Consider the following 16,591-nt stretch of genomic DNA (forward strand, 5'->3'; position numbering starts at 1 on the left):
TGTTAAACTGTGAACCACTTTGTGCAAATACCTGAGGAAAGGCCTTACTCTCCTGTTTGATAAGCTTGGACCTAGAACAGTTTAGACAGGTTCATCCTTGCACAGACACTGTCCATTTTTTTTTAAAATAGGATCATTGACTTGCAAGAGAGAGAAGGAAACATCCATGTGAGAAAGAAACATCAATTCGTTGCCTCCTGTTTGCACCCAAATGGGCATTTGCTACTGGAAGAGACCTGGTTCTTCTTGCCAATGCCATAAAGAATTACAGAACAGCAAATCTATTAGTGTACAAGCAGGGTTTATTAGTGATACATTGTCATGGAAGAGAACCGGCCTTCTCGAGGTAGGAGTGGAGTGGGGTGAAAGGCATAGATTTAGGGTAAAGCAGGGTAAGGGCAGCAAAAGTAAGGGCAGCCAAAGGCCAGGATGGCAAGCACACACGTGGCTGGAGGCCAGGTGGCCAGGCAGCCAGAGGTCCAAGAGCACTGAGACCCAGAGTCCTTTATTCTGAGGATTTACATAGTTGGCAGGATGGGGTGAAGAAGTTACATATTGACTGACAGGTAAAGGTGGTGCCAGCCTTGCTTGGGGGGTGGCAGTGCACACCCAAAGGTATTAATGGGCTTTTCCTTTGGGCACTGTGAGCCCTTTCCAGCCTTTGGGTCCTTGAGATGAAAGCACAGCTTCATAGGCTTTCTTTACCAGGTAATAGAAAAGATACATAGAATTTTAAGGACTATTGAGTCAGTGGGTGGGACATGAATCCTTGCTCCTCCCTCTCTTTGTTTCCCCTCTGGCCACTCATTCTTGTAACAGATCGAAGGCACAACCTAGGTATGTGCTCTGACCTGGGACCAAACCCACAACCTTTGGGCGTATGGGATGCGCCACTCCAACCAACTTAACCACAAGGCCAGGGCTCAAATACTGTCCTTTCACATTTAAAGCAAGCAAAGAGATGAAAGAAGAATTATATAAAGAGGCTATTAGTGAATCCTGGGGGCAAATGACATATATCTTTGATTTTAACAGTGTGATGACATCAGGATATTGGAATCTTACATTTCATCAAATTAGGATGTTTCCATTAAAAACAAAAGGGAGGGAAGGAAGAACCAATAATAATTGCCTGCTGTTACAAAGAACATATAAATGAATTCTGCCCCAGTCTTAAATATTTTCCTAATGGTTTTGTGTTAATCCACCCCCACCCACACACTTTTAAAATCTAAAACCAGTGAAATTCTACCCTCCTTGAGACAATGGGGAAAAACCCTTGATACTTCAAAGACAAGCACAGTACTTGGCAAGGTCTATCCCAGGCACTGGGCAGGGTATCCCAGAGGTGCTGAATATATGGTCACAGAGATAAATAGAAATACACCCTTCTAACCTCCAGAACGCCTGCCCCAAGAGGAGGCCACAGGACCTCACTCTCCACAACCACAGAAAGGAGTGCATTGTCTTGCAAAAGGTGACTCCAAAGTTCTGGCCAGGCTACCTGGACCACAGCAGAAGGGTGGGCACCTTCCAGCTACCTGGGGCCACAGCAGCTTCACCCACAGAGGGAGTGACCTCCTGTTGGAGAGCTGGAGGTGAGGGCAGGGGAGGGCAGGGGAGGACAAGCCCCACCCCCCAGGAGAAGGAGGGGGCCAGGCACGCGCGCAGGCGCACTGTCGCCGGAAGAGCTTGGCAGCAGAGCCGCGGCTGCCGGCGCCAGACGCCGTGCGGCCGCGGGGAGGTCGCAGGCTGCACAATGCGGCCAGTGGACAGCGCTCGGGCTACGGAGCTGCAGGAGCCCGGTCTGCAGCTGACAGAAGACACGCCCCCAGGTGCGAGCGAGGAGCCGACAGCCACGGAGGAAGTGGGAACACCGGACCCCCACTCCGGGTGGTGCTGGCTGTGCCGATCCTCGCCGTGCTGCTCGCATGCGCAGCCTGGTGAGTGTGAGGTGTGGACCTTGGCGCGGGTCTCGCCCTTGGGGTACCGGTTGGGTGCCTGTATGGGGATCCTCGCAGCCGTCGGCGCGGGCGCATTACCTACTTTCCCCTGCCCAGAGCTGTGGAAAACCCTGGACCTGTCACCTGGGGGCAGCAAAGTAGAATCCCCAGTACCCGCCGTTGCGAAGACTGGAGAAAGTTTCCGATTGTGTTCGGAACCCTTTTGGGATTCTAAACTGTTCCTATAATTAAAGTGTTGCGGGGCAGGACCGTGGAATCAGATTGCAGTTTGGAGCTCCCGGCCGAGGTCGGAGGTCGGAGGGTCAGCGAGAAAGGCCATCCTGCAGCGGGTTGTGGCTGGGAGGGAGCTAACCATGAAGTGATCTTGGTGGTGGATGGTGTTTCCCAAAGAGCAAGTTGAGTGGGATCATTGGTTCTTGACCTTTTTGGGTTAGGAGGACTTTTTAGCAAGTGACGCATAAGAAGACAGGCACAATCTTACGTGGTTAAGGGGTTCATGGGCCTGTCCCCAAAGCCAAAGATCCCATGTGAAAAACCCTTAATCTTACTCTGAAAAGCGAGAAAAGTGAGGCCCTGAACAAAAAGGAAAGAGGACTCATTGACCTGGACAACAGTGTGGTGATTGTTGAGGGGGTGGGGAGAGCATATAAGGGGGAAAATGATAATGGAAACAAAAATACAATAAAAATAAATTTTTAAAAAGATACGGGCAAAAAAGTAAAGAAAAGTGAGGCTCAGGAAAGTGAGAGCTTTGCACTTTTTTGTTTTGTTTTTTGAAGATCTGACCTGTGTGAGTGAGACAGGGCATAGGTCTCTGTAGCACCAGCTTACTAGAAACCCAGCACAGAGCACTTTCTACTAGCCTCAAGCACATTTCTCCTTGAACTCCACTACCCACTTGGAGCAGTTCACTAGAAGAGGGTAATAGGCAGATGTCCTTTCAAGACCAAGTTACACAGCCTGTACCACCTCAGCCCCTGAGTTGCCTCCCTTAAGTGTGACTCAGGATTTTCAAGCCTCTTACCCAACCCCAGGTTCCCTCCTCTTTATACACTTTCTCCAGTTTTGAGAGAGAACCCCCGGGGAAGATGATTCTTGCTCCATTCTCGCCCTAAATGCTAACAGAAATTATCAGAATTCTAATAATTTACGCATGGGCTAGAACCTCTAGAGTAGGGATTACCTTAAACTGAGTTGGCCAGATGTGCAGCTCTTGAAGAGGTCAGTTTCTCACCATATCATTCTATGATTAAATGTTGTCCTGGTGGAATGCTGAGTTTAGTCTTTGCAAACGTGTTTTCCCTGTTTGTGAACTGAAGAGGAATACTGCTCATTCAGGAAGCACACGGCAAAATGACAAACAAATATAAGGGATTGCACTTAAGACTCTTGGTGGTCTTAAAACTTTAAAGAAAGTTTCCATCAATAAGACTTAGTAACAGTTATTAAAAAGTAAACAAAATATTTCAAGAAGAGGATTGCCACAGAAACACTTGAAAATACAGTTCTGTTGTCATTGAACTTTGTTATAGTATAATTTTAGCCTCTTGAATCAACTGGTTATCTCAGCAAAGCTCATTTTCAAGTTCAGGTTGAAACTGTTCACCATTTTTTATATATTCACAGACAGCATACATCTACTCTGAGACATCTGAGGGACAGTGTGAGTCCTAGACTGAATCCAGGAGAAGTTGTCTTAGGTCTGTGCTTTATATCCCTCTGGAAGGAATGAGTTCTTTAGTGTGGTGGTGATTGTCAAACCAGTAGAGCTTTTAATGGTTTGCAGAGATCCTGTTTCAGTGGGTCTAAGGACAGGGCTTGGAATAAAGTTTTAAAAGTTACTAGTCCTAATTCCCAAACAGAGTTGCAAATCACCCATTTAAAGCAGAGATTAGAGAAATTGAGCAATTTTTCTGTTTTCTTTTCAGGAAATTGCACTATGGCCAATTAATTTGAATTATTCAGAGTTACTAAATTATTAGATATACTTGTAGTGGGATATGGACATGGAAGATTATTACATAAGCAAACCCCTCTGGATTATTCTACTGTCTTGCTCATCTCTACTGACAGAGATAATTGAAATTATTACTCAGTAAGAGACTGAAGTTTTCCTGTGTAGAATCAGTTCTCACCTTCATTAACAGATAATCAGGTTTAGTTAGGCCTTACAACTGTCCTGTCCCAGTCAGGAAGGGGGGCCTTTAAGTGTTTAGAGGCAAGAAAATATGTGACTGTATGTGTTTTAAGGAAAAGATAATCAGAGCAAAGGGTGTGAAATTAAGTTCTCAAAGAGTTAAAATAGCATGTTAAAATATTCCTGGAGAAAAATTGAAAAGTTTAGGTTGGAGAAGAAGATCCTTGAAATACAAACGAGGGTGATGTTTTCTGTCCTTGATCTTCTCATTCTGTTCTGTCTGAGGGGGTAGGGCTGGGTGTCTTTTAAGAAAAACTATTTTATTTGGACCTGAATTCTGAAATTCCAGAAGCTAAATTCTAAGGCTGACCACAGTCAAACATGTATTTAGCGGTGCTTAACTTAGAAGTCTTCTAACGCTTCCTTCTCATGGGCTGAGGGCTTTATGCAGTTTGTTTTTGCAATATCTGAGCACATAATTACAGAACAGAATGTGGAGGATTCTGGCACTTAAAACTTACAACCTGTAACATGACAACTGCCAACTCAAAATCATTCTCTTCAGTTTGCACCTAGAACAGAAAGAGGTAGAAGTCTCTGGCCAGAATGGTATCTTTTACTATGAAGGTCAGGCTGTAGAATGTCACCAGAAAGACTGCATCATTACACTTCGGTCCCAATTTGTAAAGTGTCATTTGTGGGGAAAGTGTCAACACTCATTATTGAAATATCACCTGGTGTTGTTGCATTTATAAGGGAATGACATTTAAAAACATATACATGTCAGTATACAATATTATTCTGTAGCAGAATAACACATTGTGAATTCCTACATAGGAATGATAATCCTGATTTTACTACAAATTGCATGTGCCCACACATCCTGTAGCTCTGTTGCACTCTTAGCTCATGAGAGCCAGTAGTGTTTACTTCTTATTCTCTCCTTTTCTGTGTGTGTTAGTTAAAAAATATTTATGTGTTCTTCAGTGTCTGGCTTTTCAGGGAGTTCTCTGCTTACCCTACTCCATTTTGCTCTCCTCTGAATGCCAGGAGGTGAGATCAAAAGCTGGTACTACTCCTGTCTTAGGCAATGAAGACAGAGGAAATGGCTAAGTAGAAGTTTAATGCTCATACAGACTGTCATTAATAGATTGGACACTTGATGGCCTGGAGAAAGCAGCAGATTCCTGGTTCAGATCAAGCCTGGAAGTTGGTATTAGATGGCAGTCCTATTTAAAAATGTATTTAAAGAGTACTTTGGGGTCAGAAGGGAAATTAATCCAGTCCCTGCCCTCAAAGAGTGTATGCTCTAAATGGAAGATAAGTAAAAACCCAGGAAAAGTTAAATAAAGATTTGACTAATGGTTCAAAATAACAACACAGAGTGCCTTTCTACATTATGCTCTTGCCAGTGGTTTTACACTCTGCATCTTTCCATGAAATTATCTCATATTCTTTCATTTGGTGAATACTTATTCAGAGTCTTCCATGTGCCAGGCATGAACAAGACAGCTGAGGTCCCAGCCCCGCATGAGTTCACAGGCTTATGAGGGAAGTCAGATAGTCAACAAGTAGCCATAGACCACAGGTATAAACTGTTTTCCAGAAAAGAATACTCTCTTCATAAAACCCAGTTCCCCAGTGAGGTGATATAAAATATAATTTGGAAGCATTTTTCTCTGGCTTTCTTGACAAGCATTTCTTAAAGATAACACTTACTGGCTGGGCAAGCATTTTATGTCTTTTCAACTTACAGGTGAGGGATGATCAGTGAGCCAAAGGAAATCCATTTTATAGGGTAAAGCTACATTAAAAAAAAGATTTACTTATTTTTAAAAAAGATTTTACGTATTTACTTTTAAAGAAAGGGGAAGGGAGGGAGAAAGAGAGGGAGAGAAACATCAGTGGGTTGCCTCTCATAGGCCCCCAACTCAGGACCTGATCTGCAACCCATGCGTGTGCCCTGACCAGGAGTTGAACCTGTGACCTTTTGGTTTGAGGGACAATACCCAACCCACTGAGCCACAACAGTCAGGGAAAAGCAGGTTTAAATTGTTTCCTTTGTGTATGGTTCTTCATCTTGGTGGTAAAAATGTTTCTAGTCAAAGATTGGATATGCTTAGGAGGTAATATTTATAGTTTGTTAGCCATAAACACTGTCCCATTTTTCTCAATTTCTAAGTGAAAATGGTAAAACATACAGTTGGAAGCAAGGACTAACCAGAATTTAATCTTTTTCAGAAGCCAAGAAGAAAGCACCCTGTCCTGGACTTGGCTTGTTTTACACATTATTGTCTGCCTTCCTTTTCTCAGTGGGCTCTTTATTTGTTAAAAAAGTGCAAGACATCCATGCTGTAGAAATTAGTGCATTCCGATGTGTGTTCCAAATGTTAGTCGTTATCCCTTGCTTAATATACAGAAAGTAAGTATTTCTTAACTACAAAGTAGATGATATTAATAAATGGTTGTAAATCTTTTGACCTGCTCAAATTATTCACCCTACAGTATCTGCTTTATCCCTCTCATAGATTTACTAGTCCTTACACCCTTTGGCTGTGATTAATGAAAAGTCACAAGGAAAAGTCACCTAAAGAAAAGAAGATGCTCATAAGCACAAACCATATGCCCAATAATGGGTGAGAAAGAGATTCAGTTATTCCCCACGCCTTAATTTGAGAACAAAACTTTCCTTGTATAATTCAACCCATCTTGTACCACCCTCCCTTCTTTGTTTTGGTATAACTAGTATTTGGAAGAAAAAAGTAAACAAGAGGAAGTGGTAGTGTCTCCTAGTGTCAGAGGTTACTTCAAGTAGAACAGGTTACTCTGCTACCAGGGCAGACAGAAAGCTACAGTAATACTATTTAGGTCTTACCCCAGGATGATGTGGGAAAGGGGAAAGGTAATCTTGAGGAGGGCCTTTTTAACTACTTTCATTTTAGTGTCCTGATCTGTAAACTAGAGGGAATGATATTCTTTGTCCTCTATCCTGCCTTGTGGTGGCAAGGATCAAATGAAATTTATTGTAGATCAGAGCACTTTGTATATAATGTAACAATATGTGAAGACTATTTCCCATCCTTATTGATCTCTCCTTACCAAGCCCCTTTTCCCCTTTCTTATGGAACCCCTCCACACACATCCTCCTCACACTGTTATAACCTCTACACACTCCTGTTGAACTCTGGGAGAAGAGACCAGTTGGGTTCCTACTGGCTGCCTGGTTCTTTTTCTCTTTGGGCAAAGATGTTTAAATCCCAAATTAAAAGCTTTAGTTGCTTGCCACCAAAGTGTCCTTATATCTGTAACATTGTATACTCACTTAGAATTTTCACTCTGTATACTGAGGATATTGTGAAAAAGGTGAAAATCTGCTAAGATCAATATTGTCAGCAATTCCTATGTAAGCGTGGACAAGTCACAATATCTTAGGAAATAATGGTAAGACTTCAGAAATGTCTAAGTGTGGCAGTAGACCACTGATGCTAACACAATCATCGTCCCCATTTTGGAAGGCACTAGATTTAAGAGAGAGGAGGGGAGAGGGAGAGAGAAACATCGATTTGTTGTCCCACTTATTTATGTATTCATTGGTTGCTTCTTGTGTATGCCCTGACCAGAGATTGAATCTACAATCTTGGCATATGGGGACGACGCTCTAACCAACCGAGCTTCCCGGCCAGGGCTAGAAGAATTTTCTTAAATCCTTGGTGCTAATCTGGTTTGACCTATTTTATGTTTCACTATCATGGAAGTCTGCTAGCTTCTCAAAGTATGGACCAAAGGTGACTACACTTTTGTTTCTAACTCCAGAGACCCAGGGTCTCCATTTTGGGCCTAGATGCTGCCCTAAAGATGCCCAGCCCTCGCACAGATCAGCAGGCTGCACCCAGTTAGGAACTTACATAGTACTCTGTTTAGTAAATATTTAATTGAAAAAGCTTGCAGTAGCAGTTATCTGAATGCCACAGGTTCTTTTTCAGTGTTTTAACTCTTCTCCTAATGAGAACAATGAGAAGTTGTCTCATTCAATGGCTAAAACAGAATGTAGCATTGCTTCAGCTTTTATAAAAAAACTCAAGACTTGGAATGCACACTGTCCAGGACCAAGTTTTCTTTTATGGGGAAGCTAAATCTTGAAATTGTATTTCTTATAAAAATAACACATTTTCATGTGTTTATATACTTAGTAGAAAATTTGGGGAAAATAAATATAAAGAAGGAAAATTACCTATACTGGAATAAGGTCTAACCACAGTGAACATTTTAGTATATTTTCCTTTGTCTTTTTTGCAAGTATGTATCTATATACTTGCAAAAAAAGCATATATATACACACAGAAAAATATCTAACAAATTATACTATTTATATAGTTCTCTTGTATTATATTTGCTTATACTATGAACACTTTAATGGCATTAGCTATATTTAGAAAACATCTTTTAAAAGTAGATAGTAGTTGTGGACATCATATTTAATTAGCTATTCCCTTAGTTTTTGATAGTTAAAACTTCTTAAGTACTACTTTATTAAAATTGTGATTTAAAAACAAATACCAAGTTTGTTTAATATGCATTCCTTCATTTGAATTTACAGAACTGGGTTCATAGGCCCAAAAGATCAACGGATCTTCCTTGTTCTTAGAGGAGTCGTTGGTTCTATCGCCATGATCCTTCTATACTACGCCTACCAGACAACGTCCCTCGCGGATGCCACGGTTATCTCTTTTAGCTGTCCAGTGTTTACGTCTATATTTGCTTGCATACTTCTCAAGGAAAAATACAGCCTTTGGGATGTTCTCTTCACCTCGTTCACCATCATTGGAGTGATCCTCATTGTGAGGCCGCCGTTTTTGTTTGGTCCCAACCCTGAGGTGATGGATAAGAGCTATTCAGACCACCTGAAGGGCACATTTGCAGCAGCTGGACATGCCATGTTTGCTGCCTTGAGTATAGTTATCCTCAGAAAAATGGGGAAATCTGTGGACTACTTTTTGAGCATTTGGTATTATATTATTTTTGGCCTTGTGGAGACCATCGTTGTCCTCTTTATATTAGGAGAGTGGAGTCTGCCATACTGTGGGCTAGACAGGCTCTTTCTTATACTAATTGGGCTGTTTGGTTTGGGCGGTCAGGTGTTTCTCACCAAAGCTGTTCAAATAGAAAAAGCAGGACTAGTAGCACTAATGCGGACTATGGATGTGGTTTTTGCTTTTATCTTTCAGATTATTTTCCTTAACGATGTACCAACATGGTGGACGGTGGGTGGTGCACTCTGTGTAGTAGCCAGTAGTGCTGGGGTGGCCCTTCGTAAATGGTGCCAGAGTTCCAAATGAAGCATACTTGTTGAAATGTGTATTTTTTTACAAGTACACTGTCACCCAGTTCAAACATAGCACACACCTGGAAAATCCGCATTTACTTCATTGATTATGTTTAATAAATTTTATAGCTAAAGTACCGTTTTTAAATATGGTTATATCTTCACTTAATGAAGCATAGCCCATCGGTCTGGTCTAGTGATTTTTGGTTTTGTTTTTTGTTGGGATGGTATTGGTAAGAGGACAATTCATTAGTTCATTAAAGAAACACTGCAAACATTTTTATGGCTCTAATAAAAAAATTACACATATAGGTATGTGTAATTTTTTTAAAGTGTATTTTTGATAATGATGGAATATAGGTGGGGAGGAAATTTTAGATGACCTTTTAGCAGTGTAGAGGCTAAGAAGCTCACTGGTAATAATGCTGCTATGATTAGTATTAGATTGAAAATTCATTTGAAATATAATTCCATTTAGGAGGCCAAAGCTGAAACTTGGAATAGGTGCCTACTTAATGGTGTTAATAATACAGATTAATTGGCCTTATTTTCAAGGCTGTTTTTAATAAATGAATACCATTCTTTTAACTCATTTTGTGCCTTTTCATTTCAGAATTTTTACATGTAAACTTTTGAAGCCTTTAAATCACCAAATTTGACTAATAGTTTCTCTTTCAGTGGCATTAGCAACTGTAACTATCATTCTACAATTTTAATTTTGTTTTGTTTTTTTTTAAACAGCAGTAAGTTGTTGTTGTTTTTTTTTAAATTGTAAGAGAAATCTTGGCGTGGCTAGTGTGTACATTTCTATCCTAAAGTGTTTCCCCCTCACTAAAGATGTGATGTTTTTTCCTATAAATTCCCTTTGAATTTTTAGAGTGATGCCAAATAAAATTTTTCTCAGGATTTTATTAGATTGAACCATTTGAAATTGCTGAGATTTTACCTATTTAACTTACAAAAACTATAGTTTCTTATGGTTCACCCTAATAGATACCTCCCTTTCCCTCTAAGCCAAATACTTAGAGGACTTTGGAATATATATTTTTAAAAATAACTTTTTAAAGTATGCTAATACTATTAAACTTATTTTTATAGTTTTTTTCTGTTATGGAATTATATATAATAATGCTTAATGTTGTATGTTAAATGTAAAGACCCGTGTATTCCATGTTGGTTGACTTTTGTGGTTTCTTGAATAGAGAAAAAAATCATTGTTAAATTCTAGTGTATCAGTATGGTATTAAATGTCAGTTCTGCACCATGATATTAACATTGTGAATTCAAACAACAAATTTTTTATATCTGGAAATTCAGGCCAATATTCTGAGTTAAAAAGAGAATTGAATATTTAGGAATGCTTGGGAATTTAATCAGGAATGGAGAATACATGCAAATGATTTTTTTGTCACAATGAACCTTTTGTTGGTAAAGCTATGATGGTCTACAACTCTTTGTCAGACCTAGCATCTATAATTATCTTTAGCCTTCAAATTTGAAAGATTATTAGTTTCTTTCTCACCCTTTCATCATAATTCTTCCAAAGTAAGAAGGAACCTGCCTTCTGAAGTTTATGTCTCAGTAAGAAAGGATCTTCTTTAATAGTTCCAAGAGGGAATTTTTGGCTTATTGATGGTCCCAAATGCTTCTCACCTGAGAAATCCTAAATGAAGTCTATTTAGGAGAGTCACACTATCATAACTTTAGACTAATTCACAATATTGGAGTTTAGAGTTGCGAAAGCATCATTTTCAAGCATCATAAATAATTACAGAATCAGAGCATTTAGAGCTGAAGCATTAGTCCTTGTAGGAGACACACTACATAGATAGGGATGCTATGGAGGGGTCCTGCCCAAGATGGGTTTTCATGACCTTCTCCTCCCCCTTGGTTCCATGATAAAGTATGGAAAGTAAACTACTGCTTGACCTACCTAAGGTGAATTAACTCTCTGGGCACCCTCTCCCAGTTTTTTACCTTGCACAATAAAAGAACCTTTGGGGCCTTGAAAGTTAAAATCCCTTTGAGCCTGTAAAACTAGAGATGTTTTATTTCCATAGTGTGGTTTAAATACTTGAATGTCATGATATATGACCAAGGTTGGAGAAGATGTTTCTTCTTCCAACTTTTATGCTGGAAGTGTGATTCTTAAACACTTTTATAATGTCTAAGGTATACACAAGGATATGTATTGTAACAACTATGGGTGTGTATTTTTTGCTAAGATTGTAGTTTCTCTATCTTGAAAAGGGAAATATTTTCATAAATTGTTTTTATTTTATAAATACTAATAAAATAATATGAAAGAAAGCTATATTTTGGTTTTTATGATTACAGCAAATGTGCTAGCTAATATAACTTTTTTCCTTTTTCATTTACATGCTTCAAAATGTATGTTATAGAGCAGACTGACCTCTAGCCATTCAGCTGTGACGTAATCTCAAGTGTCAAACTGTTTATCTGTCCCTCTGTTATCGTTACATTAAATCCAGTATTTCTAAAATAAACACTTTAATCTCAGTAAGAACTTCATTGTTTTAGACCCCCAGAGCCTGGAGCAACTTTGAACTCTGTACTTTTGTTTCCACAGCTAATTTGTTACTAAATTGTGGAGTCTCTTACTGTTGTGTGGATTCATTCTTGGTCATTTTTACTGGTACCATCTTCGTCTACTACATTCTTCCACTACATTCAGGGTCTTCCACCTACACTAGTGTACCTTGGAAGAGTGAATAAAGCACTGGATTAGAAGTCTGATGATCTGAGTGTAGTTTTATCACTGTCCAGCTGGGCAAGTCACTTAGTATCCCTGAGCCGGTTTTCCTTGTTTGCTTCATTTGTTAGAGTAATATTACTTGCTCAGCCCATGTTTCAGATAAGTGCCATAGAAAAGACTTGTAGACCATAAAGGAGGGCAGAGACACTAAGTATTGAACTGTGGTTAATATGTAGAGTTGAATATTCACTCTCCTTCTCTTCAACATGATGCCTATGGCAGGGTCCTTACTCCTGAGTAGTTTCACCAGGAACTATAGGAATGGTCTTCTGGATTAAAAACCTCATTTGGCTGTCTCCTGCTAACAGCTTTCATTTTACTGCTGGGCAGCTCTCATTTCATGGCTCATCTGCTCATGTAGGGCTGCCAAGGGTCACCAGCCTTTTTATCTTATGCATAGGTTTGCCTTTCCCATTCTGACTTTAGCTGTGGTCCTCTGTATTACATTTAGCTCTGGCTAGGGTCATGAGCCAGATTCTCTGTGTATTTCTCATGCACTATTCTCTGTACTCAGCATAGCTCTTTTAGCCTCTTATCTATTCACCCAATAAACATTAGTCTCTTGAAGGTAATCTGTGGGATGTGTTGGATGTCCTGGGTAGTACGTTGGCCTCTGATTTAGGTGTATGGTGTCGTAGTCAGTATTGGGCATTAGAATTTTGTTATTCTAAGCTGAGCACATGAAACCTGGACATTACCCCAAGCACACTATAAGACCCCTTTGGTAATTATATTAAATCTACTACAGCTACTATAGTCACTTAGAATTCTGCAAGATACCTTATTAGAGTATATCTGTGATCCACAAAGACAGACCCATCCAAGTTTTAGCCTTACTTTGAATACTAGGTTTGGAGTTGGACTTCAAAAACCAGTTCACATAAAGCTCTTGAACATTGGTACTGCCCATCATGTCCTAGAAATTGGGGATGGGGCCTTGTAACAGTAGGGTAAGGAGCAGCCATATGTAGTGTCAAGAGAGAGCCGGAAGTGCTTAGCAGAGAAGTACAATCCATAGGAAAATGTTCTGCTGGGTTCCCCGAGGTACCATACCAACTATCATCTACTAAGTCAGATATGCAACAATATAAAACAATCTTCTTCTCACTAACTTTTACATAGTTTTTTTTTTACAAGAATGTTATTTATGTTAACACTGAACATTTAAATAAATATTTCAATTTTTCAATTTGCTTTCAACATGGTAAATATCTATCTATATATATAAAGCCCACATAAACAAAAGCTCTTTGGAGTTCTTAGTGATACTTAAGAGAGTAAAGGGATAAAGGAGAGTTATGAAATTTGAAATCTTAAAAAATTAAGATTCAAACCATCATCAAATCTAAGTTCATAAGGTTCTGTCAGTCTGAAATGCAGTTAAATAACTGAATTGGAAACACCTTTAATGTGGCATTCCATTTTAGAATTGTAAGATTAAACCTATATGAAATACTCAAATCCCCTACCTGTGAAAGTGAAAAGGAATAAAAAGCAATCCAATTGGTTCATTGTCATAGGTCAGATCAAATTGTGTTTGGAGAATTTCTGGTCAAGATAGAGGTGTATGTAGATATGCTTCACCTCCTTTCACAACCACAAAAAAAATTACAACTAAACTTCAAAACAACACCCAGAACTGTCAGAAAAACAAACTATGGAAGTCCAACAACCAAGGATTTAAAAAGCCACATTCATCCAGATGGGTAGGAAGGGCAGAGACAGGGCTAAGAGGTGCACAGACACGGTGTGCAGAGGCAGTGGCTGCAGCAGAACAGGCATGGGTGACCCCACATTCACATGTGGTGGATAAAAATCAGGAGGGATATCTTGGTAGCAAGTGATCCTAGCCCCAGGCCAGACCATATAGCCCAGGGTTTTATCGCAGGAAAATAAATCACCATAACTTCTGGCTGTAAAAACCAGTGGGGGTCGGGTGGAAGAAACTGCCAGGTTTTCAGAAAACTCCACTTAAAGGGCCTGTGCAGTCTAAAACATATGCAAATTCACACACTCTGGGATTTAACATAAGGGCAACAGCTGGAATGGTGCCAGTTGCATAAGGGGAGTGAGCGAAGTGACTTGAAATAGCAAACCCCCAGAAGTCAGGCAGTGTCCCAGTCCCCTCTCGAAGCCCTCCCTCCACACAGAGCCATAAAGAGGTGAAGTGGGTTGCCCCACTCTGGCAATTACTTAAGGCTCCATCACACACAATTTACAGGTACCTTTTTCAGGGAGTCAAAGCAGCTCTACCTTATACACAGAAACATACACAGAGGCTGCCAAGGATTGCTAAACAATCCTGGTGAAAGGATTGTTTCTTGACTTTGGGATTTGGAGGTATGTATGTACTCCTCCTATCTCCTTCCCCCTGTTTAAGAAGAGCTGTACATGAAAGAAAGGAGGTGAGTGCAACACTGCATTATACATGGACTACAGCAGATACTACAAGAACCTTGAAATGAGATAGCCTCCTGAGGTCTCAAACAAGGGAGGAATGCAATGATGCCTAAGTATACAGAATTGAATTCTGGGCTAGCCACTTTCAGCCATTACTTTCCTACAGGTACTAATAACATTTCTGAGGGTATAATATACCAATTAAAAGAAGAGGCCAGCCTGAGGAACAGGAAAGGAGGGTGGCTGTGGCCATCATGTTCCCATTGTGAAGATGAGGTGCACCACAATGGTCAGTACCCAGTTTTTCTCCCCAAAGTGCCCCCAATAGCTGAGAAGAGTCTGTACAGATAGTTACAATAGCAACAATAACCATTACCCTTTTGAAGTGGTTTTTTAAAAAAATTTTAATTGTTCAAGTACAGTTTTTGGCCTTCCTCCGCATCCAAGCCCACCCTCCAACCCTCCCCACCTCCCTCTCATTTCCACAGCCCCCCTTGTTATTGTCCATGTGTCCTTTATACTTGTTCCTGTACCCTTTACCCTTTTCCCCTGAAATTCCCTCCCCTCTCCCTTCTGGTCACTGTCAGCCTGTTCTCAATTTCAGTGTCTTTTAACCACTACCCTTGATGGTATCCTTCATGTGTCAGCTACTGTCCTCACTGCTTTTTGTGCTCTGGCTTATTGAGTCTTGAAACTCTTTGAGGAAGAATCTTTGTCTTCATTTCATTGTCAAGGGAATCGAGTCTTGAAAGAGATAAGTTGTTGGGAACTGCCCTGCCTGGTTTCAGAAGCTATAATCCCCCCATGGCTAAGTCCGAGTGAGCAACCTTCAAACCATAAGCCACTAAGGAGACAAAACTTATCTCCCTGGCAGGGGCACCTGGCCTCTGCCCCTTTTATTTCACTCTGCCTGGCCCCCAGTGCATGATCAGTTAGCCAATGACAGGTAAGAGTCCTCAAGGGAGGGACAACCTAAGACAGGCATGATCACAGAGGGCCCCCAGGGAAGGACTTGGGGGGCCATAGCAAAAGGGGGTGAGGGACCCTCGCCCCTCGGCTTTGACATAGCCTGAGTCCTCATTCTGTCTGCAAGAAGTCTCCTAATCTCTTGGCTGCCTTACTTCCCCTGCTTGACTTAAACCTTAAACAATGACAGAGGGTGGTGCAGCCCTGTGCTGAAAAGGGCGGGTTCCCCGGGTGATCAAGCCTAAGAAAGAATGCATAAACTCCAGTGAAACCTGCTTTGCTAAGAATGTTCTTAATTAAATGATAAAGGTCCCAGCAGGAAATGAGTTTTTTTCCCAAAGTTTTGTAGCCCTTTAGCTAACAGACCCTGACTCAGTATAAGCCCTTGTAGTTCTTTGATGGATGTTATCTATTGTTTGGTCCTTACTGCCTGACAATGATTGATGAGCTTTACCTGTATTCCTGTGCAAAATGAGCCCAATAAAAGCCCATTGAGGAAAAGGTTTTGGCCCTTCCCTTTTGAGAAATCAGCCACCTTTCCTCCCCAAGCAGATCAAGTACTTGATAGACTTATTCTCATTTGTGGCAGCTGGGTAGGGTAGAGGGGGGGCACTCTGCAGGTGGAGCCCCCTACCCCCAACAATAAGTGACTTTAAAAAAAATTTATTGATTGATTTTTGAGAGAGCAAGAGAAACATCAATTTGTTGTTCCACTTACTCATGCATTCATTGGTTGCTTCTCATATGTGTCCTGACCAGAGATAAAATCTATAATCTTTGTATCAGGGTGATACTCTAACCAACTGAACTACATGGCCAGGGCCAGGAATTAAGTGATTTGTCCAAGGTCACATAGCTAATAAGTAGGAGAGCTTGGGTCTTAAAATCCTGGTCTTTCAAACTCCAAGCTTATGATTTTCACATTGCTACTATACAGCTCACCCTAAACCAGAAGCTGCCAATCACCAGCTCAAAGCTTCTTTTAGACTTCATGCTGGTTTTTTTAAATTAATAAAATTTTTTGC

General features: G+C 40.6%; 1 protein-coding gene across 1 annotated transcript; it reads left to right on the top strand.

Moving 5' to 3' along the window:
• Positions 1 to 1,688: 1,688 nt before the first annotated feature.
• On the top strand, positions 1,689 to 11,738 carry SLC35G1 (solute carrier family 35 member G1). The gene is made up of 3 exons (XM_028514204.2): positions 1,689 to 1,943; positions 6,343 to 6,523; positions 8,699 to 11,738. The coding sequence occupies exons 1-3, from the start codon at positions 1,760 to 1,762 to the stop codon at positions 9,435 to 9,437; spliced, it is 1,104 nt and encodes a 367-aa protein (XP_028370005.1). The 5' UTR covers positions 1,689 to 1,759; the 3' UTR covers positions 9,438 to 11,738.
• Positions 11,739 to 16,591: the final 4,853 nt, after the last annotated feature.

This window comes from Phyllostomus discolor, chromosome 5 (assembly GCF_004126475.2).
Source record: "Phyllostomus discolor isolate MPI-MPIP mPhyDis1 chromosome 5, mPhyDis1.pri.v3, whole genome shotgun sequence".
Classification (NCBI taxonomy): Eukaryota; Metazoa; Chordata; class Mammalia; order Chiroptera; family Phyllostomidae; genus Phyllostomus; species Phyllostomus discolor.

Bases quoted from the DNA above. Each gene is read 5' to 3' on its own strand.
- SLC35G1 (XM_028514204.2), top strand. From the start codon at position 1,760: ATGCGGCCAGTGGACAGCGCTCGGGCTACGGAGCTGCAGGAGCCCGGT. The intron at 1,944-6,342 runs GTGAGTGTGAGG...AATCTTTTTCAG, and splicing joins CTGCTCGCATGCGCAGCCTG to AAGCCAAGAAGAAAGCACCC. The intron at 6,524-8,698 runs GTAAGTATTTCT...TTGAATTTACAG, and splicing joins CCTTGCTTAATATACAGAAA to AACTGGGTTCATAGGCCCAA.